At 39.0% G+C, this 24,199-nt stretch overlaps 1 protein-coding gene across 1 annotated transcript in view; it reads right to left on the reverse strand.

The window, feature by feature from the left end:
• BIRC6 (baculoviral IAP repeat containing 6) overlaps positions 1-24,199 on the reverse strand; it is a 296,285-nt gene that overhangs the window by 49,587 nt on the left and 222,499 nt on the right. Inside the window, 1 exon segment of the mRNA XM_039531866.1 lies at positions 1,691-1,901. Coding sequence (XP_039387800.1) covers positions 1,691-1,901 — 211 coding nt within the window.

Here is a 24,199-nt window from a genome sequence, read left to right on the forward strand (position 1 = left end):
TACAGTACATGCTAATAATTTAAAATTTTAATTTAGCTTGTGCTAAAAGAGGACATCCTTACCTTTCACACTGTGCTAAATGAATAATGAATGATGATACATTCTGGAGACAAGTTCAGTTTTTAAAGCCAATACTGAAACATATCCAAGCTGAAAATTTCAGAGGTAAATTTGATCACACTGAATGGTAAATTTATCGAAAGTGTTGATACAATGAAGCCACTGAACCTTTCAGCTCTTCTGTTACAGAGAAGTTCCTTACCAGTAATGGTAATTCTTGGAGAGCATTATATCAATATTCACATTATTGGAATAAATTTGTCCTAGGCTTGCAAGCTTGGAATCTTCCAGAGAGCAGTATTTGGGCCATTCACCCTCTCATGCCTCCTCATCTTATGTATGTCTCCAAGGGTGTAAAAAGGAGGAGTGGTCCCAACTGTCCTTCAGAAGATACAGGCAGGGAGTGTGACTATGTAGAAGCAACACTTTTGAAGAACTACAGTAACTTGTGAGTATTTTCTCTTTCTTCCTTTGGGTGCCTCTGGTCTTAAAGTCTTTGAGTTTGTGAATCAGAGAGGAGACAGAACAGGATCTCTTTCCATATGTTCACTGGGCCCAACCACCAATTTAACTCTCCTAGGACTTGGGGCAGGACTGTGACCTTTTTTTGTCCACGGAGTATCTGGCTAAGGTGTACACAAACCTCAGCCACAGTTGTAAGGGCTGAGGGTTAAATCTGGCAAATGGTATCACATACCTACATGCCAACACATGGCATAAAAGACGCATATATGTATGCACGGGAGCACAAGGTGCATGTGTGGCCCCAATGGCCACTGCTACTCAAAAATTTCCAGTCTTGTGCACATGAAGTGCATGTACACCTATAGCAGAATCCACAGTAACTCAAATGTGCAAAAAACTCATGATTCCCTCTGGATATCACCCTTAATGACAAGCTCCAAAGGCTCTTCTTCAGTAGTGAAACTTCTGGGGAGAGCCCACTTATAAGGTGGGTCCTTCGCCTATAAGCAGCGGGCATGGCAACCATATCATCTTTCTTTCGAAAGCCATTGAGCCAGGGGAGTTGCCCTCATTTGCTCTGCCTCTGACTGCTCCACTCCCACTTCTGAGGGAGTGAGCTTATTTAGCAGGTCCTATCTTCAGATTGGCAGCAGGACATGCATAGCCCTGTAAGAGTTAAGTTTGTCTTGTTGCAGCCCAGCAGGAATAAAGTTAGCGAAAATGGAAGGTGTAAGCCCCCAAACACTCGGTTAGCACCAATCTTTCCTACCAGTGAGTAACTACTAGTAAAGCAGGACAATATCCAAAAGATACCAACTTATTTTGGAAGTTTCAAGTTTATTATTTAACTTCTGGTAAGAGGAATGTATGGTAAAACAAAATACATAAAAATGAAACCTAAATCTCAATTGAACTGATAGATTGTAGTCCATAAATCATTCTGCTAATTGGTAAGAATCAATTTAATTGAATAATGACATAAGATGTTATGAAGAGTGACCTTAAAACCTAGCCGAGACAATAGAATGGTATACTGTTTTATCACTTTGGACTGTGGGACACAGATATTTATCTTCGCAGCGTTTGTTTTTTTCTAAAATTAATAATAAATGCACCAAAAATACTTTACAAGAAAGCTCAGGAGAGATTAAAATGTTTACTGTACCTCAATCGGTTAGTGTAGGTATCCACACACGTCTTCATTTTAGCCAATAAAGTGCCAACAGAAGCTTGAGATTCCAACTGCTCTTCCTCCTCTTCTCCATTTTCCCCAGACAGAGGCAGCAACAGCGGCACCATAGAGGTGCAGGACGCAATAGCACGGAGCAACTCTAGCAGAGCTCTGTAGAGAGGAACATGCCTGGCCATATCCAAAACTACGAGAGAGAAAACAAATATTTTATAAAATCAACAAAAGGTAAAAATAATATACCTTCTAATCAGATCTCAAATGGCTGAAAACAATAGTCTGATTTTTCCCCTTATCCTCTCATTTAATGAGAGTCAACCTTTTAGATGTGTCACAGTACAAATGAGCAGAAAGTAAGGAAAAACCTCAAAGTAACAAACAGGGCCAAAAACAGTAGACAAAGCTAAATCCCCAATACAGAGCCTGAAAAAAGGAGCAAATTTGATCAGGAAAAAATCCTAACTAAACTATGTTTTAAAATTACCCCAACATTAGACTTCACTTACTAGTCTATTTTACCAAAGCTGGCATTGTATATGATGCTTTTATAATATATGCATGCACTAAAATTTACAGTTGTAGGCAGAAATAAATATTTCATTAAAAATCAAGGACTTCCAAATGATTCAAATATATGCACACACTTTAAAAAGATCTCTCCCCTCCTGATATTTATTTTTCTTTTCTACTCATGAGTTCAAATATCTAATGAATGTCATTTCTCAACTGAATTTCAAACCATTATAGAAATCCTCAAAACGTAGCAATACTCAGATACTTTACACAGCTGCTTCCTCTGTCCCCAGGACATACTATTTTTAACAGCACTGCAGAGGAAAACTATTGCTCTAGTTCAGAGTATTCACAAATGAATGAGTTTATGATAAAATAAATTTCTGCTTTCTCCAGCAAAAAAATTAACTGACAACTCGCATTAGTAAAAGGTTGAACCATACAGGAGCACTTCAATGTTTCATTTAGCACATCTTATCCTTGGAGATAAGGCATACTACAAGTTTTCATTTCTCATTACCAGTCCCTTAACTCTAAATAGGAGAAGATGAGACAACTAACATCCATCCAAAACCATAGAATTGTAAGTCTGAAAGGGACCCCAAGTGATTATCTACTCCATCTCAGAGGCAGGATTAAATATACCTAGACGATCCCTGAAAGGTATTTAACTTCTTCTTTAAAACCTCCAAGGATGGTGTTACATTTTGGGGTGCAATCCAGACCAGTGAGAGGTGGGAGTGCTTTCTGAAAACCAAGCCTTGGTCTCAAAATTGGCCCCCAGAATTGGAGACACACACAATCACTAGTCACTTATGAAACTTGTGGTCTTCACACTTGATTTTAGATATCTGTACACAAATGCAAGGAGTTTGAGGAATAAACAGGAAGAACTGGAAGTATTAGTATATAGTACAGGGGAAGAAAGGGAGGTGGTGTTGCCTTATGTATTAAAAACGTATACACTTGGATTGAGGTTGAGATGGATATAGGAGACAGACTTCTTGAAAGTCTCTGGGTAAGGATAAAAGGGGTAAAAAACAAGGGTGATGCCATGATAGGGGTCTACTACAGACCACCTAACCAGGAAGAAGAGGGTGGATGAGGCTTTTTTTTTTTTTTTTTTAAAAACAACTAACAAAATCATCCAAAGCACAGGACTTGGTGATGGGGGACTTCAATTACCAGACATCTGTTGGGAAAGTAACACAGCAGGGCACAGATTATCCAACAAGTTCGTGGAATGTATTGGAAACAATTTTTTATTTCAGAAGGTGGAGAAAGCTACTGGGGAGAGGCTGTTCTAGATTTGCTTTTGACAAATAGGAAGGAACTGTTTGAGAATTTGAAAGTGGAAGGCAGCTTGGGTGAAAGTCATCATGAAATGGTAGAGTTCATGATTCTAAGGAACAGTAGGAGGGAGAACAGCAAAATAAAGAGTGGATTTCAAGAAGGCAGACTTTAGCAAACTCAGGGACTTGGTAGGTAAGATCCTATGGGAAGTAAGTCTAAGGGGAAAAACAATTGAAGACAGTTAGCAGCTTTTCAAACAGACATTATTAAGGGCACAAGAGCAAACTATCCAACTGCGCAGGAAAGATAGGAAGTATGGCAAGAGACCACGCTGGCTTAACCAGGAGATCTTCAGTGATCTAAAAATCAAAAGAGTCCTACAAAAAGTGGAAACTACTTCAAATTACAAAGGATGACTATAAACAAATAACACAAGTATGTAGGGATAAAATTAGGAAGGCCAAGACACAAAATGAGATCAAACTAGCTAGAGACAAAGGGTAACAAGAAAACATTCTACAAATACATTAGAAGTAAGAGGAAGACCAAGGACAGGGTAGGATTGTTATCCAATGGGGGGAGGGGGAAGGGCAAGAAATAACAGAAAATATGAAAATGACAGAGGTGCTTATGACTTCTTTGTTTCGGCTGTCACCAAGAAGGTTGGTGGTGACTGAACGTCTAACATAGTGAATGCCAGTGAAAATGAAGTAGGATCAGAGGCTAAAATACAAATATAACAAGTTAAAAATTAGACAAGTTAGATGTCTTCAAATCACCACGGCCTGATGAAATGCATCCTAGAATACTCAAGGAGCTGACTAAGGAGATATCTGAGCCATTAGCGATCTTTCAAAAGTAATGGAAGATGGGAGAGATTCCAGAAGACTGGAAAAAGGGCAAATATAGTGCCAATCTATAAAAAGGGAAATAAGGACAACCCAGGAAATTACAGACGAGTCAGCTTAACTTCTGTACTCGGAAAGATAATGGAGCAAATAATTAAGCAATCAATTTGCAAACATCTAGAAGATAATAACATGATAAATAACAGTCAGTTACTGTCTCATATGACCTTCTCATAGAAACTAGGGAAATACAACCTAGATGGAGCTACTATAAGGTGGGTGCAAAACTGGTTGGAAAACCATTCCCAGAGAGTAATCATCAGTGATTCACAATCATGCTTGAAGGGCATAATGAATGGGGTCCCACATGGATCAGTTCTGGGTCTGGTTCTGTTCAATATCTTCATAAAATGATTCAGATAATGGCATAGAGAGTACACTTATAAAGTCTGTGGACAATACCAAGCTGGGAGGGGTTGCAAGTGCTTTGGAGGATAGAATTAAAATTCAAAATTATCTGGACAAACTGGAGAAATGGTTTGAAGTAAATAGGATGAAATTCAATAAGGACAAACGCAAAATACTCCACTTAGGAAGGAACAATCAGTTGCACACATACAAAATGGGAAATGACTGCCTAGGAAGGAGTACTACAGAAAGGGCTCTGGAGGTCATAGTGGACCACAAGCTAAATATGAGTCAACAGTGTAACACTGTTGCCAAAAAAACCCAACATCATTCTGGGATGTATAAGAAGGAGTGTTGTAAGCAAGACACAAGAAGTAATTCTTCCACTCTCCTCCACACTGATTAGGCCTCACCTGGAGTATTGTGTCCAGTTCTGGGAGCCACGTTTCAGGAAAGATGTGGACAACTCGAGAAAGTCCAGAGAAGAGCAACAAAAATGATTAAAGGTCTAGAAAACATGACCTATGAGGGAAAATTGAAAAAACTGGGTTTGTTTAGTCTGGAAAAGAGAAGACAGAGGGGACATAACAGTTTTCAAGTACATAAAAGGTTGTTATAAGGAGGAGGGAGAAGAATTGTTCTTCTTAACCTCTGAGGATAGGACATGAAGCAATAGGCTTAAATTGCAGCAAGGGAGGTTTGGGTTGGCCATTAGGAAAAACTTCTTGTCAGGGTGGTTAAGCATTTGAATAAATTGCCTAGGGAGATTGCGGAATCTCCATCATAGGAGATTTTTAAAAGCAGGTTAGACAAACACCTGTCAGGGACGGTCCAGATAATACTTAACCCTGCCATGAGTGCAGGGGACTGGACTAGATGATCCCTCGAGGTCCCCTCCACTCCTATGATTCTCTGTCTCCACCCTTACTTCTTGGGGTAAGGCTCAAGAAACTGCAGTTCAAGGGGTGACTAAAGTATAAAAGTAAGGGGCAAAAGCAACCCAAGTTCTCTTCCCCTAGCCATTTCTCTCTTCCACAAGACAATGAAAGAAACAGCCTATGGACTTTAGGAGTAGATCCTGACCTGAAATTTGGTCAGCTCTGTTGCTGGGAGCATGTGGTAAGAATTTCGCCTTAAACCAAGTCTAGTTTGTTAAGTTTAGAATGTGTTTTGTCTTTATTTTTCTTGAGACCATTTCTGACTTTAAGGCCTTATATTTGTACTTACTTAAACCTATCTCCTTGTAGTTAAATAAACTTGTATTCTTTAATTAAAAAAGATCCAGCTTTGTGAATTATTTGGGTAACTGCATTTAAGGCAGTCCATTGTAGGTCAATCCACTTAGAGGGGAAACTGATTAATATATCTGGACTGTCCAGGAAAGGGCTGGACAGCACAGAATACACATTTCTGGGGGGAAATCTGGGCCTGGAATTCTATTGGGGTTACTCTGCAAGTAGTAATCAAGACTGCTGGAAGTAATCAAGGCTGGTAGGGGTCAGAGTAGCTGGACCAGGGCTGTGGCTATATAAAGACACTCAAGGGTATAACCTGCATGCTGTCTGGCTATTTGTAAAGAGTGCAGGTTGGGAGCTACAGCAGCAAGCCATTGTGAGGCATCCCAGGCTGCTGAGAAAAGAGAAGAACACCTGGATGATTAAAAAAATCCAGGCTCTCTTGGACTGAAAGAGGGAGTTCCAAAACCAAGGACTCCTCATACAATGCCCAGCTAGCAGCTTCCTTTTATTTATATGGAGGGAGCCGATTTCAACTGTGGCAGTTTAACAGAGAGATTATGATCTCTCACATAAACCAAATTACTTTGTTTCCAGACTATACTATATTTTCTAATACTGACTTTAAATTTTCAAAAAGCCAAAAGAAACTATAATTATCACTAAGTCCTTTGAATGCCTGCTTGTTTTCTTCTCTGCTGCATGGCTGTCATGGATAGGAGGTTTAACTTCTGGGTGACTGCTCTGTGTAGATCATTGTGCCGTGCCATACCATCTTTTACAGGATAGCACTTTCCATTTCAAAAAGACTTAAATGATTGCTATGTTGCTTTGTGGTTTCCTCTATGAAATAAGTGCTATTCCAAGTTAGGTTTGTTAAGTTTAATATTAACCTTAATATTTTAATAATCTAGTCTTAGCTTTGATCATGGAAGATTGTGTAGGGTACGACAAATGATTTATTTTACCTCATAGGTTGCTATATTTTTCTTTAGAACAGACAGCTAGTCTGGAGTAAGTATCCTAACTGTTTTTGTTGATTAGAGTGTTTGCCTTGTTTTTATCCAGAGTTTTTTTTCTTGTATAAATAGATACTTGTATATTCAGCGTTATCAAGAGAGCTAGTTAAAAATAAATAGTTTTGTGCCAAAAGCTGAGGTTCAATGTTACATCTCTCAGAAAAAAAATAGTTCAAATATCTGCACTGGCTTTATACTTAAGTCAGCTGCTATATAGGACAGAAAATTAGGCAAACCCCACTCATTTTGTCACTACAAAAACTAGTTTCCTTCTGTTGATACTCACACCTTCCTGTCAACTGTTTGAAATGGGCCACCTTGATTACATTGCCCTCATTAGCACTACCAAAGTGATTTTTCCTCCCTTGGTATTCACCCCATCTTGTCAACTGTTGAGAATAGGCCACTTCCACCTTAATTGAATTGGCTCGTTAGCACTGACCCCCCCACTTGGTAAGGCAACTCCCATCTTTCCATGTGCTGTGTATTTATACCTGCCTACTGTATTTTCCACTCCATGCATCTGATGAAGTGGGTTTTAGCCTATGAAAGCTTATGCCCAAATAAATTTGTTAGTCTCTAATGTGCCACAAGGATGCCTCGTTGTTTTTGGGGTCTCATTCTGTTAGCGTAGCTCCATCCATAACCATTACAGAACATCTCTATTTGGCCCCAGGAAACATACTTCAAATTTTCTCCCCCACCCCGTGGACTTCAACAGTATCACATACTGAATTCACATTAATGAATATAAATAATCCAATTATGTCCATCCAGAAGGAAGTAACTATTAGAAAGCTGTAGGTTATTTTACCTTCCTATAAGCATCTAGCATCACGAATGAAAACAATCAGATTATGCATTAAGGCCTATATCCAGCAACACACAAATTTAAGTTTAGTTTAAAGTTCAGCAAAGCATGCTTAACCTTAAGCACATGATCAAGTGCTTTGCAGAACAGGACCCTAAATAATTCTGTTAAAAATCAGCTACATCTATGTAGCCTCTGGCAAAATGTGTTATCCCATTGTCAGAAGTGGTTTACTTTCAATTTTGTTAGCTCACTGAACACTTAGGATGAAATCCTCACCCTATTAAAGTCAATGGGAGTTTTGCCATTGACTTAATGAGAGCCAGGAGTTGCCCCTTAAAATGCAAGTTTCACAGACTGTAAGGTAAAATGTGACCAACAGACTTGCTTTTTCACAAATTCTGTAGCTACTGCATGACTTCCAAGTATGAAATTCTGTGGATATCTGTATATAATATGTTTTTAAAATTTAATAATATAGAAGAATGGGGAACAGGGATAAAGTTACCAGAAAACATTTTCTATACCATTCCTTTATTTATACCATAAATATACACATACATACATGACAAGAGATTACCATTAAAAATATATACAGTTGAACATATGATGACTATTCTCTATTTAGGGACCTTTATTTTACCATCATTCTTAAGTACAAAGGGACAGCAAAATATATATTTGATGCTGAACTATTACTGGATCATCTTTTGAGTTTGTCAAGCATTTGAAATGAACAAATCTAAAGGCAACACTCAGAAAAAGCCAGCAGTCTTGATGCACACAGAAGAAGTGTCCAGAGAAATGACTACAGGACTGTGGATTAAAAAATTGAGGTAATAATTGTCAATACTATTGTAAGTGGAATGTGTCATCAGTTGTGTTACTGGAGAGCACACCCTGAACTTCCAGACTTTTCCTTGTTTCACCACAGGAGTCACTAAAACGTTTTACTATTGAGGTAAAAACAGCACAAGTTCACAGGCCGATGCATGTTCTGAGACTTAATTTTGAAACCCACGTAAAAAGTGGTCTATTATGATGAAAGATAAGTTTCTCTACAAAGGGCCAAACAGAAACAAATGTGTTTAGATATTTCATATAAATGAGTACTACAACTTGAGTGTAATACTGCCTCTCAATTATGTTAGAGCGCTCTGAGGTGAATATTTTAAGGTATGTCAAGGGCACCTCAAGCACATGGACAGGTGTGTGTATAAACATGCAAATAATTAAACACAAAGCATTCCTTTTAAAAAAAATGAAAATGGCATACTGAAAGTATCTAGCTTAATAGGGAATTATACTAATTATCCAGAATTGTTGGTTAACAACCAGGTAGACAAAACCTGAAATTAAATAATTACAAATGTCTGCACCAGTGAGCGGTCTCCAGTTGTTTTAACACGACTGCAATAAGTCCAAGCCTTCATGCAACGTGTGTTATTTATTTATACAAACAGCATGATTATTACTTTTACTGACATTTGGCGTTCTCTAAAGCGTGTCGCATTTTAGAAAGGGAAAAATTTTTTAATCTTTAATAATATATAACAAAAAACTGACGTCACATCTGCTGAGAATGAAAGGCATAGCTGGTAGATAAATATACCGTAATTCTTGGAAATGGTTACCATAACTGCAGTGGCATAATGTCTCAAAGTCTTTTTTCACATTTGTACAATATAAACGTTGAGGTTTTATCCTGAATCAACACTATTCAAAGTGTTTTTATTCCATTGCTGCAATATTAGCAATTAAAAAAATTCTGACAGCAAGATTCCTGTCAGAAGAGACTCTTTATAGACCACAAGTTTCACAACTGACTAGTGATTGTCTCTCTCTCCAATTCTGGGAGCCCATTTTGAGACCAAGGCTTGATTTTTAGAAAGCACTAGACATCCATGCTGAAAATTAGACCCTTTTAAAGTGGTCTAAAGCAGAACAATCAAAAATTAATGCACTTAAAATCACAAGTCACTTTTAAAAATTTGGATCCTGTTTAACAGTCCCTGGATACCAAGAGTTGATTAAAAAATTGGATAGTCTGCATAATTTAGAGCTCATTTATGGACTTGCAACACACCTAATTTGCATTACCAACATCATCTTATTTTCTAAGTAGATCCAAAACAACGCATATATGATAGTAACCTAAATTCAAAGGCCTGTGAAAAAATATATTAATGGCAAGCAGTTTCTTAGAATAAAAACATCACTTTAAATGATATAAAGGAATAATACGACCCAAGCTCAATAATCTAAATGATTCTTTTGATTTCCTTTAATATTCTAAGATACTCAAACCAAGAACAGACAGGCCTAATGGCCCACTAAATAGATAATATTGAGCAGTACTAAATTATTTTTCCAAATCATTTAACATTCTGAGTGCAGCTTAATTGGATAAAGATGATATGACTTATATTTTACTTTTCAGTGGTAACGTATTTTAAAAATACTGCACATAGAGAGCACATGCAAACATAATTTAAAAGACAGAAACAACAAATATGCTGCAGTAATACCAATTCCAAAATATTCACACCTAAAAACAAGTTAAGAAGAAAATGTCAAGAGAAAAGATGGAATATTAAATCTGAAACTATGTTTCAAGACCCCAAGGAAAGCTCTATCTTGCAAACCTTGAGGTACACAGAAGGGAGCCTCTCTCCTGTGAACTTTAGAAGCTGTGCAGCTGTTACATTATGACACATGCAGTAAGACAAGGGTTTCTTGCAGAGCCCTTGCAATGTTCACTATGCTCCTTCACAAAAAGTCTGTTTACACACCATTTTGTATCAATTTAACTAGATTTTTAACATGACATAGTTAAATCAGTGTAACACACTAATATGGAGGCAGCTGCACTGATACAGGGAGAACTGCTATACTAAAACAGACCCACACCTCCAACTAGTCCAGTATCTTGTCGATGGCAGTGGCTAATAACAGCTACTTCAGAGGAAGGTTCAAGAAATCCTGCAGGAGGCATTTATGGAGTAAACAGCCCACAATTCCCTGAAAATTAACAAACTGGCTTATATAATAACTCATGATATTTAAATAACTTCTGAAACTTTGTTTTAAAAAAATCTTTTATATCAACACCGGGTTTTCTTATTATCCATAAGTGTCCAATCTTTTTCTGAATCCTGCTAATCTCTTGACCCCAATGATATCTTGTGGCAACGAATTTTACAGGCTAATTGTGCATTATGTGAAAAACATTTCCTTTTCTCAGTTTTAAATTTGCCACATCTCAATTTTAATTTTCCTTGCTTTTGTATAACAAAGGGTGAAGAGAAGTTCCCAATCTACCTTGTCTACATCATTAATCAGACTGTATATTTTTATCACATCCGTCTCTTATTCATCAATTTTCAAGTAAGCAGCTCCAGTCTTCTGATAGGGGCATGGGGAAAATCTCCTAACTCATTCTCATTGACTATCTCTGAACCCCTTTGTTTTTTTGGGGGTGGAGTTTTACCTTTATATTGGGTAACCAGAACTAAACAATATTTCAGGTGAGTGCATATCATTCATTTATAAAATAGCTAGGGCTGTCAATTACTCACAGTTAACTCACGTGATTAACTCAAAAAATTAATTGCGATTAATCACAGTTTTAATCACACTGTTAAACAATAGAATACTAATTGAAATTGATTCAATTTGGAGGTTTTTTTAAATTTTCAAATATATCGATTTCAATTACAACACAGAATACAAAGTGTGCAGTGCTGACTTTATATTTTTATTACAAATATTTGCACTGTAAAAATTCTAAATAGTATTTTTCAATTCACCTCACACAAGTACTGTAGTGCAAGCTCTATCATAAACGGGCAACTTACAAATGTAGATTTTTTGTTACATAACTGCATTCAAAAACAAAATAATGTAAAAGTTTAGAGCCTACAAGTCCACTCAGTCCTACTTCAGCCAATTGCTAAAACAAACAAATTTGTTTACATTTACAGGAGATAATGCTGCCCACTTCTTATTTACAATGTCACCTGAAAGTGAGAACAGGCGTTTGCATGGCACTTTTGTAGCCAGAATTGCAAGGTATTTACATGCCAGATATGCTAAACATTTGTATGCCCCTTCATGCTTTGGCCACCATTCTGGAGGACATGCTTCCATGACGTTTGTTTAAAAAATAATGTGTTACTTAAATTTGTGACTGAACTCCTTGGGGGAGAATTGTATGTATCCTGCTCTGTGTTTTACCTGCATTCTGCCATATATTTCATGTTATATCAGTCTCAGATGATGACCCAGCACATGTTCGTTTTCAGAACACTTTCACTGCAGATTTGACAAAATGCAAAGAAGGTACCAATGTGAGATTTCTAAAGATAGCTACAGCACTTGACCCAAGGTTTAAGACTATGAAGTGCCATCCAAAATCTGAGAGGGATGAGGTGTGCAGCATGCTTTCAGAAATCTTAAAAGAGCAACACTCCAATGCAGAAACTACAGAACTCAAACCACCAAAATAGAAAATCAACCTTCTGCTGGTGGCATCTGACTCAGATGATGAAAATGAACATGCGTCAGTGTGCGCTGCTTTGGATCGTTACTGAGTAGAACCCATCAGCAGCATGGACGCATGTTCTCTGGAATGATGGCTGAAGCATAAAGGAACATATGAATTGTTAGTGCAGCGGGCACATAAATATCTTGCAACACCGGCTACAACAGTGTGAGCATCTGTTCTCACTTTCAGGTAACACTGTAAACAAGTGGGCAGCATGGTCGCCTGCACATGTAAACAAACTTGTTTGTCTGAGCAATTGGCTTAACAAGAAGTAAGACTGAGTGGATTTGTAGGCTCTAAAGTTTTAGATTGTTTTATTTTTGAATGCAGTTATTTTTATTTTTTGTGCATAATTCTACATTTGTAAGTTCAACTTTCATGATAAAAGATTACACTACAGTAGTTGTATTAAGTGAACTGAAAAATACTATCTTTTATTTTTACAGTGCAAATATTTATAATAAATATGAAGTGAGCACTGTACACTTTGTATTCTGCGTTGTAATTGCAATCAATATATTTGAAAAATGTGGAAAACATCCACAAATATTTAAATAAATGGCATTCTATTTTCATTCCTTTTTTGACTGTTACTGCATATTGAACAGAGATCTCCAATGAGCTACCCGCTGTGATGTCCAGGTCTTTTTCCCTGAGTTATTACATTTAATCTAGATGTATGAATAGTTCAAATTATTTCTGTGTGCATTACTTTGAATTTAACACCACTGAACTTCATCTGCCATCATGCTGCCCTCTCTGGAGGAAGCTGCAATGACAGGAGATATTCCTAGGGTACTTCAAGAACCCCATTTATAATACCCTTTTTAAACTGCAAGCATTTTGTTTGTTTTGTAAAATGGGACTTTTACTGCATGTGTGGGGGATGGCAGTGCCTGGACAATGAAAAGGAAGTAACCAGGGTGAAGAAGGTGGTAATGAAAGAAAACATTGCATTAAAATTTCAAAACATCAAATATATTATAATAATACACCGGACCCTAGCTTGAACACAGGGGGTTGGATCTATGCACAGTCCCGCATTAACACGGAGACTGCGTTACCATGGATTCCACTGAAGGTAATTAAATTTGGGATCCATTTGGGGGGAGGGATAGCTCAGTGGTTTGAGCACTGGCCTGCTAAACCCAGGGTTGAGAGTTTAATCCTTGAGGGGGCCACTTAGGGATCTGGGGCAAAAATTGGTCCTGCTAGTGAAGGCAGGGGGCTGGACTCAATGACCTTTCAAGGTCCCTTCCAGTTCTAGGAGATTGGTATATCTCCTATTATTATTAGTTCCACACTATAAGCGAATTTGCACTATATAGACGCCTATTCTAGTGAGGGTCCGCTGTACTTAGAAATGGCTAGAGGTGCAGGTTTAAGTTTTTTAGCACATTGTGAATCAGCAAAAAATGCTTGATAACTTCAAATGAGTAGATGCATTGATTTTATAAGAATTCGGTACTTTTTAAAATTAATCAACATCATAGAAATGTAGGCTAGAATAGACACCTTCAGAGGGCATCTAGTATACCTAGACCAACCCCTGACAGATGTTTATCTAATCTATTCTTAAAAACTGCCAATGATAGGGATTCTAGTACCTCCCTCTGAAGCATATTCCAGTGCTTAACTATCCTTATAGTTAGAAAGTTTTTCCTAATATGTAACCTAAATCTCCCTTGCTGCAGATTAAGACCATTACTTCTTGTCCTATCTTTAGTGGACATAAAGAATAATTGAACACAGTCCTTTTTATAACAGCACTTAACACATTCTAAGACTTTTATCAAGTCCCTCCACCCCACGCCAAGTCATCTTTTCTCAAGACTAAATATGCCCAGGTTTCCCGCCTCCCCCAATCTTTTCTCATAGGTCAGGTTTGCTAACCCTTTAATAATTTTTGTTGCTTTCCTCTGGACTCTCTCCAATTTGTCCACACCTTTCCTGAAGTGTTGTGCCCAGAACTGGATACAGTACTCCAACTGAGGCCTCTCCAATGCTAAGTAGACCGTGACAATTACCTCCCATGTCTTACATACAACACTGCGGTTAATACACCCCAGAATTATATTACCCTTGTCTTGCAACTGCATCAGTATTGATTCATTGCAATCCACTATAACCCCCAGATCCTCTTCAAGCAGTACTACCATCTAAACAGTTATTCCCCATTTTGTTGTGCATTTGATTTGAGTACTTTGCTCATCTATAATGAATTTCTTCTGGCTGGTTTCAGACCAGTTTTCCAGTTTGTCAAGTTTTAATACTAAACCTATCCTCCAAAGTGTTTGGAAACCCTCCCAAGCTTGGTGTCATCCCCAAATTTTGTAAGCATTCTCTCCACTCCATTATCCAAGTTATTAATGAAAATATTGAATAGTACTGGATCCAGGACAAACCTGTGTGACCCCTCCAGATACATCCTTCCAGTCTGACAGAAAACTATTGATAACTACTCTCTGAGTACAGTCCTTCAACTAGTTGTGCACCCATTGCTCAGTAATTTCATCAAGTTGTTCGCTAATTTTTTTTTACATCTTGTCTTAAATTCTGGGAAGGGCTGTTTTTGTTTGTGTATGTACAACAGCTAGCACAATAGCTCTCCCCTCCATCCTCACTGGGGCTTTTTGAGGTTACCATAAAACAATCTTCAACTGACCTCAGAAAAACCAATACAACCACACACACTTTCTCAAGATTTACTGCAGCAATTCCAGCTCAACAACTGTATGTCAAGAATTAGTTTAAAGATGTAAGGATATTAATTTTTGTTAACATAAAAGTATTCATTTCAGTGGGAAAAAGGCACTGTGCAGGTTTCATCAATGAGACAGTAAAACTTCAAGCATTAAAATGTAATATATCGTCACTATCCTTTTGCTTATTAAACAGCTCAAGTTCAATGTTTACCATATCACTACTGCAATATGAATACTTCCTAGTGGTTTTACCACCAGATCATTGTAAAATAGATCTTAAAAGCTCTCTCAAAATCAATTTTTATAGCATTTTTTGGTATCTATAGAATATGTAATAACCTTAGTAATTAGAGGACTTCTAATTCTGATGCCATGGCATAATACTGTTCACAAGCCTGAAATCCTAAGGGTACTAAAGTTCAGAACAATTTCAAGAATCTCATTAGCACTCTGAAGAGTTTTAGAATAGCTAAGCGCAACACTGTTACAAGGAGAAAAACAGAACAAAATATTACAGTTTTATCTGTTTCTAATTAAAATCTTTAAACCCGTTCTTGTTGCCATAGACACAGCCAAACATTTAATGGCTCAGAGAGTTTCCTAAAGGGCAGAGCTTTTGTTCCCACTGTTTCTAAATAATTTACAGCCGCAGGCTTTCCCCAGACCAGCTTCTTTACTGCACCTTTCCAAACATATGATCTATGAATACAGTCCATGCTGCAGGCTATAGTGTCAGTTCCAAATACTTCACGCTCTACAGATTTTTGATTTTCTATTTCAGAAACAACCTGAGGCAAGCCTCCTTTATAATATGTCTAATTAACACTCTAAATTCTGTTAAGTTTTGAGGACAATGTTCACCCAAAGAACATTTTACATTCAAAAGCCTGTAGGAAAAGCATTTAGCCTTAAGCAAAAGTGATATAAAATGCTGGCATACCTTAGTCTTTATAGTTAGCCTGATTTTTCAGTTTTTCCTTATAAAAACGAACGAGTGCTCTCGCAGTACCATTTTGAATATTAAAATGCATCAGAAAAGACTGTTGTGCTCAGAATTAGAATAAATGGCTCAAATGGCCCCTTGAGTACTTGACAAAATGCTGCTGCTATTACACTTCTTATTTTCTAAAACCTATGTTTACAAAAATATAGGGTTTTTTTTAGGTTAAATCTATATGGTGTTGGATTAATAAAAAGGCACTAAAAGCTACCTGTAGTGGTATATTAGAATTTTAAGCTGTTAGAGTAGATGCTTAAATGAAAACAAGGACATTTATGAAAAATAGATAATCAGCTTTTGTATTTGATGTCTGAAGGCTCCGAACATCTTAAGTTGTGGTATATGAAAAATGTAGACTACAATACATTCGCAACATTAATTTTCTATTATGTGGTATAGGTAGGAACTCATGTTTTCAGTGACACAAGGCTTGGGCTTAGAAAACTACCAGAGTACTCCTCTTCCGATAACAAGGGATAGTCACACATTTTTAGCGTATAAATCTGAGGCTCTAATTTTGAGCATTTTAAATTTCAGTAATGGACAATATATCAACATTATCAGTATCTTAGATTAAAGTTAATATCTTATAATAAATCCCAATTTCCAACACCGGCCTAACTTTCCCAAAAGTAAAACCAATCCCATGTCACATCACAGCCTATGGTAGGATTTTTCCGGGAAGTCTGGAAAAGTAATCTTGGCTTTTGTTTAGGAAACAATTTAAATTTCTAGTTTTTATGCTTGTAAAGATAACCTTGAAAATGTTAACTGAGTGTAAACTGATGCCCGCAAATGTCTACAAAGAAACAATGGGTCTGAGAGGAGTGAACTGCCTCTAGGAGCCCTGTGAACTCAATGATTGTGCTGCCATGGAATTTTGACATTTTTCTGAAGTACCACAAAAGTAATTGTTTTTGCTACAGAATTTGTTGTTTTGCTGCAGCCATGTGCCCAACATTTGTTTCTTTCCCCTGACCTGCTGGTATCTACCTGCAATTGCCTCTTACTCTGCACTTTTCCCCATGAGGGTGAATTAATTGAATTATTGTGCACGTTCCCTTCACTGTTCTATAAAACCAAGCACGATGGGGTAAGGGAACCAAAAATGCAGGTGGACCAACTAGGCTGCCTAGAGAACACAGTAGTAAGTGAGGCTTGGGGAGTTGAGAAGCTCATTACACTCTCCCTACTACTTCCCTGGCACATACCAGGCAGGGGAAAGGTATTCTGAGCTGGACTGCCCAGATACAGACTGGACATCTAGATAATACAGGTAAAAATCCATCAGTAATATTCATTAATGAATATTATTATTGATGAATTCTACATCAATTCTGTGCATTTGGGTGTGGAAGGGATTGGAATGAAGGGTATCTCATAGTGATACAATAAATTAACACTGCTGCAGAATTTGATCCCACTGCGCTGAGTACACGAGGTGCCAGCTAGGTCTAAGAAAATCTCAAATGGATGCTAATATCAGATAACGAAAAATATTTTAAACTGTTTATCGAGCAGTTATTATAAAAAGTAATTGAAGCATAAGACCATACTCAAATGATATTGCTACTGCAATCAAGAAAGCAACCACAAACTTGCATCGACATCTACTAGCATAAAACGTATGTGCAATATTTGTGTATTAATCTTTAACAGAGGAGGAACATTTGGGGGTGGGAGGGGTGCGCAGCAGGGCTCAGGCCAGCCCCCACAGGGGGAAGGGAGGGAACGCCACCCAGCCCGCCTTTGCTTCTCCTCCAGCCCAACTCCGGCCCCTGGCCCAGCTCCAGCCACAGCTCCACTTCGCCCCTAGGCCAGCTCTGCCTCTAGCCCCAGCTCCTCCCCCATCCCCAGTTTAGCCCCCAGCATCACTTTCAGCCCAAGGTTCTCTGCTGAGCCAAATGTGCCGTAATGGGGGTGGGGGAGGGAGAGTGTGTGGCATGGATAGATTCCATTACTGGTAAAGGGGGTGGGGGGTGCGACTGGAAAATCTGGACACCAATGGTCTAAGAGGGCTGTCTGTGACTCCATGGTAAGACTGGTTTAGTGATCCAGGAGTGCACATTTGTTACTGGCTCGATGAAAGTTAATTATAGAATACCACCACCAGTTTGGGGTGTCTGCCCTATTTTCTGACTGCCTGACCTGAGACTGTCACACTCAGTTGTGAGCCACTTCAGACAGCATGATAAGCCTGACAGCCCAAAGTAAATAAAATATTTACACAATATCTGGATTTTTCAGTTCTTTTCTTCTGCTGAAAGCTCTAAATGGGATAGTCCAGATTGGTGGATCAAAGAATACAAAATACATTTATAAGCCACCAGTTCAAACTGATGAGTTCTGGACTACAATCACTTCCACCAATAACAGTACAGAAAGTAGGAAGATACCAACCTAACTTCTCAGAGCAATGGTATTTTTAAGGAGCTTAGGCGCACAACTCTCCTGAATGTTAATGAGTGCTGGGCACCCAATTTTCTTCAGCTACTTTAAAAAATTCAGTTTGAATGCTGTCATAGGTCTCACCCCCACTTAGAGCTGTTGGGTTCCAAAGTGGGGACCTGCCTTGGTTTCCCTCTAAACTAAAATCCTAGTTTAGATCTGGTAAAGCTGCCACCAGTCAGTTTTTAAGTGTCTGACACACTCCCTGTTCCCCCAAAAACTTCCCCTGGGGAACACAGATCCAAACACCTTGAATCTCACCAGAGAGAGAGAGAGAAACAGCCAGTTCCCCTCCCCCCTTCCCTCTCTCCAGCCTGCTCTGGAGAGATTACACCGAGTCAAATCCTTGACCCAACACAAAGAGGGACTCACCTCCCCCTCCCCTTCCCTTGAATCTCCACAAAAGAAGGAATTAACCAAGTCCAAAGAAAAGAAAAGAATTTATTAAAGAATAAAAAGAAAGTAACTGTCTCTGTGATACCAAGCTGGAACAATACACAGGGTCTAAACTTATCAATCTCTGGAGAGAATTCCCCCTCCCCCTTTCTCAGTAAAAGCAATATCAGCAAACAGGAATAAAGAATTTCCTTTAGCAAACACACAACTGCAAATATAGAAAGCAACTCAAAAGGCTAATCCGCCTTTCTAATTAATACTCACTATTAAATAGTAGAAACTACTCCAGGAGAACTTGGAGACATGACTGACCTCTCTTAGATCCAAAGAGAGCTCTGAGCAAACAAAGAACACAGACAAAGGCTTCCCTCCACAGAGATTTGAAATTATGTTGTCTCTGATTGGTTCTCTGGTCAGGTGGTCATCAGGTACTGCATGTTAACCCTTTTCAGGTAAAAGAGACCTTAACCCTTAACTATCTGTTTATGACAAATGCTCAAGGGAGTATTGGCAGAGGAGAAAGAACACCCTATATAATGTTTTGTAGAGGAGGAGAAAGAAGGACCAGACAGACACCTTGCAAATGTCCTCAGTCAAAGTTTTGCTCCTTTCAGCACATGAGTCTGCCACTAACATTTTAGATTAAGATGAAAACCTAAAAGAAGATTAAGACCTGCAGTTCCCATAGCATATACTTCAGAAATATATAGGAGAATTTATCTAACAAAATCTGATAAGGAATGGTTACAGCTTTTATCTATTAAAAAGGACAAACTGAATTTTGCATATATTTTTGCAAATTTTAGTGGGGAAAGTTGAGTTTGGGTGCGAAGCGAAGTCAGGTGAGGCTACTGGTGCTTCATAATAAAAAAAATTAATATTTTTGTGCCACTACTTATGCATACAGCATAATCTCCTCAGCTTTAATGCTGGGATCACTCAGCTCTAGACATTAAAACAACTGTCTAACGTATCAAAGTTGGTCACTGCTCTGGCCTAAACCCTATATAGTTTAAGACGTTACTGGTCAGCCAACAGACTGCTTAAGGAAGCTATCCCCAGAAATCTTTTCCTTATTATTCCATATATCTAATTTCCAACAGGGTTAGAGTAATAAATACTCACGATAAAAGTTCTAGCTTTAATTTTATGCCATTTATCCTTATGTACATTCATGCTATAATAAATTTAATCAAAAAGAACACATCTACATTCTACTGCCTATTGCTAGATTGTTCAACTAATCTTTCTGCAAAGAGCATCAGCAATATTCTAAAAATAGTTCATACTGCAGAAGGAAACTGCAGTTACAACTTGGAAACAATAAAAATGCATATTGTAAAATAACCATAAAAAATGCTTCAAAATATACATCTTCAGATGGCAGACTAAGGTACAGCAAAATTCTTTAATTTTCAAGAATGATCACCTTACCATAATACATTGGGAATACATTTGTTTTTATTAGTGAGTTCTAAAATTCAGGAACATGATCTAAAATTAAGCTTGGGATTTAACTGCTAATGCATCAAGTTTAAAATAGGTTGCAAAAAGAATGCATTGAAACTTCAAACTAACAACTAATTTTAAACTGGAATAAATTAGTTTCCATTCTCTATAGTACTTGAAAGGCAGGTGGATCTTACCCTAATTTTATGTTGATGTAACAAAAAAACCAAAAACAAATCACTACTAAATAAGACAAATCTCTTTATTTCAAAAGATAGAAGTCATGTAAATCTCACACTAGAGCTTTCAACTTTGCCTGAGGATACTTCAGAATAAAAGCAAACTCCATTGATATAAAGAACAGCCTTTAAAGAAATGAACAAATTTAGACCAGTTTATTTCATGACTTGGATAATCTATGCCACTCATGGGTTCTTCACTAAAAATTCAGAGCAACAGAGCTCATGTATTATGCATGGTAAACCTCAGCTAGGTACAAAGCTCCTTCTGTCACTTCAGGTTCCCCTTACCTCACTAGCCAAGGGGAAGAGGAAGCCATGCGCTCTCTTTTCTCTGTCTTCAGCAGTGGAGGAGCAACTGTGCACCTCTGTACCCCACCTTACTTTAGCAAATGGTACCAGAGATCTCTTTAAAAAGTTATGTATACCCTGAGATCAGTGTATGCAAAGAAAAACCCAAGAGTGGCCCACACTAGCCAACTCGGGCTTGCAAGGTTCGGGCTACAGACTGTTTCATTGCTGTGTAAACTTCCAGGCTTGGACTGGTATGCAGGCTCTAGGACCCTGCGGGATGGAAAGGTCCCAGATCTACACAGCAATGAAACAGCCCTGCAGCCTGAGCTCTGAAAGCCCAAGTTGGCAGGCACAGGACAGCTGTGGGTTTTTCTTTGCTGTGTAGACATACCCAAAGGGGCTTCCCTGAGGATGGCACTAGTCCTTATTAGAAGAAAGGATTTTCTGGAACAATGAGCTAGAGCCAAATCCATTTTGAGGACAGCAGCCTGCATCTCTGACTTCTTAATGAGAAACTGGTTGGAAGAATTAAATGAAAGTCAGGTGCAGCTCATGTATGATGTATTAGTTTTTGAACACCCAGCTGTAGAACAGCATTTGACATGTTTTTCCTCAAAGCTTATATGCAATACTTCTCAGTCACTGTGGAAGGAAGAAAGGAAGTTGCCCCAGCAGCTTAGTTGTATTTTTACATAAGACATGCAGGTATATTAGTACAAAGTATCTAGGCCTGCCAGGAACTTCTCCCTGAAGACAGTCTTTGAAGAGTTAGGCTTGATTAGATCCATACTGCAAAAGGGAATAGGCGGTCTGCAGTGAGTAACAAAAAAAGATCTATATTACTGACAGGTGAATATTGAAGGTGACAAACTGGAAAGAATGAGTACCATTCAGTTGATCTTTGACTGGTGGGGGCCGCATGGAGGCTTTAAGGTGTCCCACAGAAGAAAAAGAATCATTGTAATTTGCTTGTGCCTTTATGATGTAATTAAGTCTGCTAAAGATAATTTTTTTTTTAAATGGTGGGATTTAAAGGATACTGATTTTTTTTTTTTAACCTTAGATATCAGAAATATTAAGTCTCATTTTGCAGGAGGACTCTAGCAGGAACTTGCTCAGCCCTTAGTTGAAAACCTATACAGGCATGAAAGCTACAGTCCTCAGGAAACAACTGCTACAAAATGCAGCAGCAGCATGTCATCTTCGCAGTTTGGATATTCACAAGAACATCAAATCGGTCCTCCACATGATACATTGGCTTTGCGTAGAAAGTTGCATCAAATTCAAGATGTCAGGGTATGCTTATACTGCAATTTAAAACCTGCAGCTGGCCCATGCGAGCTGACTTGGGCTCGGGCTAAGGGGCTGTTTCACTAGTGTTGACATTTGGGCTAGGACCGGAGCCTGGGCTCTAGGACCCTGTGGCATGGGAGGTTCTCAAAGCTTGGGCTGCAGCCCGAGTCTGAATGTCTACAATGCAATTAAGAAGCCCCTTAGCCCAAGCCCCGTGAGCCCAAATCAGCTGGCATGGGCTGGCCATGGGTTGTTAATTGCGTGTAGACATACTCTCAGTCCACACTCTGACGGCTCTTAATGCTCTGGGCATGGTGTATTTAAGATGAACCAGAAATATAAGATTAAGACTGCAGTAGTGAATTCTGCTCTTCTGTAACAATATAACTGTCTGCTGCAAAGGTAAAGCTTGCCAGTGCAGAGGAAAACTTTCTCAGGGCTAGTTCAAGAGCGAAATTCACTCACTAAACTAAGAATCGTGAAATAAAAGTACACCGTGCCTCATTACACACACACACACACACACACACACACACACAAATTCATAGTCAGATCCCCTCCGCCACTTGGACGGAAGAGGAATAGAGAAGACACCATCCGTAACAAGTAGCACTCACATCAATTTACTCACTCACATTATTTATTTATTAATGTGCTCAGATATGATGGTGAAGGGCATGATAAGAACTTGATAGAATAGAACAGAGGTCGGCAACCTTCCAGAAGTGGGGTGCCAAGTCTTCATTTATTCGCAGTAAGGTTTCACGTACCAATAATACATTTTACATTTACAGGGGCTGGCGGATGGAACCCCAGACTGGCAGCAGACTGAGCGGCTCAGCCCACTGCCGGTCTGGGGTTCCGTCTGCCGGCCCCTGCCAGCCAGGGTCCTGGCCACCGGCCCTGCTCAGCCCGCTGCCAGCCCAGGGTTCCATACATCCAGGCCAGCAGCGGGCTAAACGGGGCTGGCGGCTGGGACCCCAGGCCGGCAGCAGCGTGCCACAGTAAATCAGCTCACGTGCCACCTTTGGCATGCATGCCATAGGTTGCTGACCCCTGGAATAGAATATAAATCAATATTTTCTCAAGAAAATATAAATGTCACTCGTGCCACATAACGTAAGTGTTTGCCAAGTCCGCTGTTGGGAATATGGAGGAGCAGCAGGACTGGGAGGGGCGGGAGGGGGGAGAGAAAGCAGGCAGAGAACAGAGAGAGGGGAAGCATGTAAAGGGCTGACAGGTGGGCAACAGAGGCGACACAACTGGCCGCTGCTTGGCGCCTGCCTGCCCGCACTCACCACCCACCCCAGCTTGCAGCATGCTGCCAGTGATGGCCGGAAACGGGACGGGGGGCAGGGCCCTGGCTACCCAAAAGCCAGCACGCAGTGCTGCATCTTCGCCCCACCATCAGCTTTGCACACCCAACCGTATTCTCGGCCACTGGACCCCGCTTATGCACCGCTGGTGGGAGCGCGGCTGGTGAGCAGGGATCCAGCCAACAGCAGGACCCACCGGTACTGATGGCTTACGGATAGAAAATACAGACAATTTGCCAGTTTTAAAGAAAAAGTCAGGACACCTGCAAGAGGGCTTAAATACGAGACTGTCCCTTTAAAAACAGGATGTCTGGTCACCGTAATACAGAAGAATATATTTTGCTCATTATCTAATGTTGAATTTGCCAGTTTAATTCAAGCAGTTCACTGCAGTCTAGGGAAAATGCAAAACAAATACAGGTGAAAACAGCCTTTAAGGACAGAAGACATGAAGTATTTTCAGAATTTCCTTGTATATTTTGTCCTAAATATATATTAAAGATATACACAGTTCTTTAACCTTTTTCCATCCATTTCCCCTCTCAAACCTCATCTTTACATGCTGCCTTTTACTTGCAACTTTTCTAAAGCATTTACTCTCCTTGTGGAATCAAAGTTCAGGAACGAAACATTATTCAATCAGACTGTCTAATGACATTGTCCAGGATATGA

Source organism: Mauremys reevesii, linkage group 3 (genome assembly GCF_016161935.1).
Source record: "Mauremys reevesii isolate NIE-2019 linkage group 3, ASM1616193v1, whole genome shotgun sequence".
In the NCBI taxonomy this organism is placed as follows: Eukaryota; Metazoa; Chordata; order Testudines; family Geoemydidae; genus Mauremys; species Mauremys reevesii.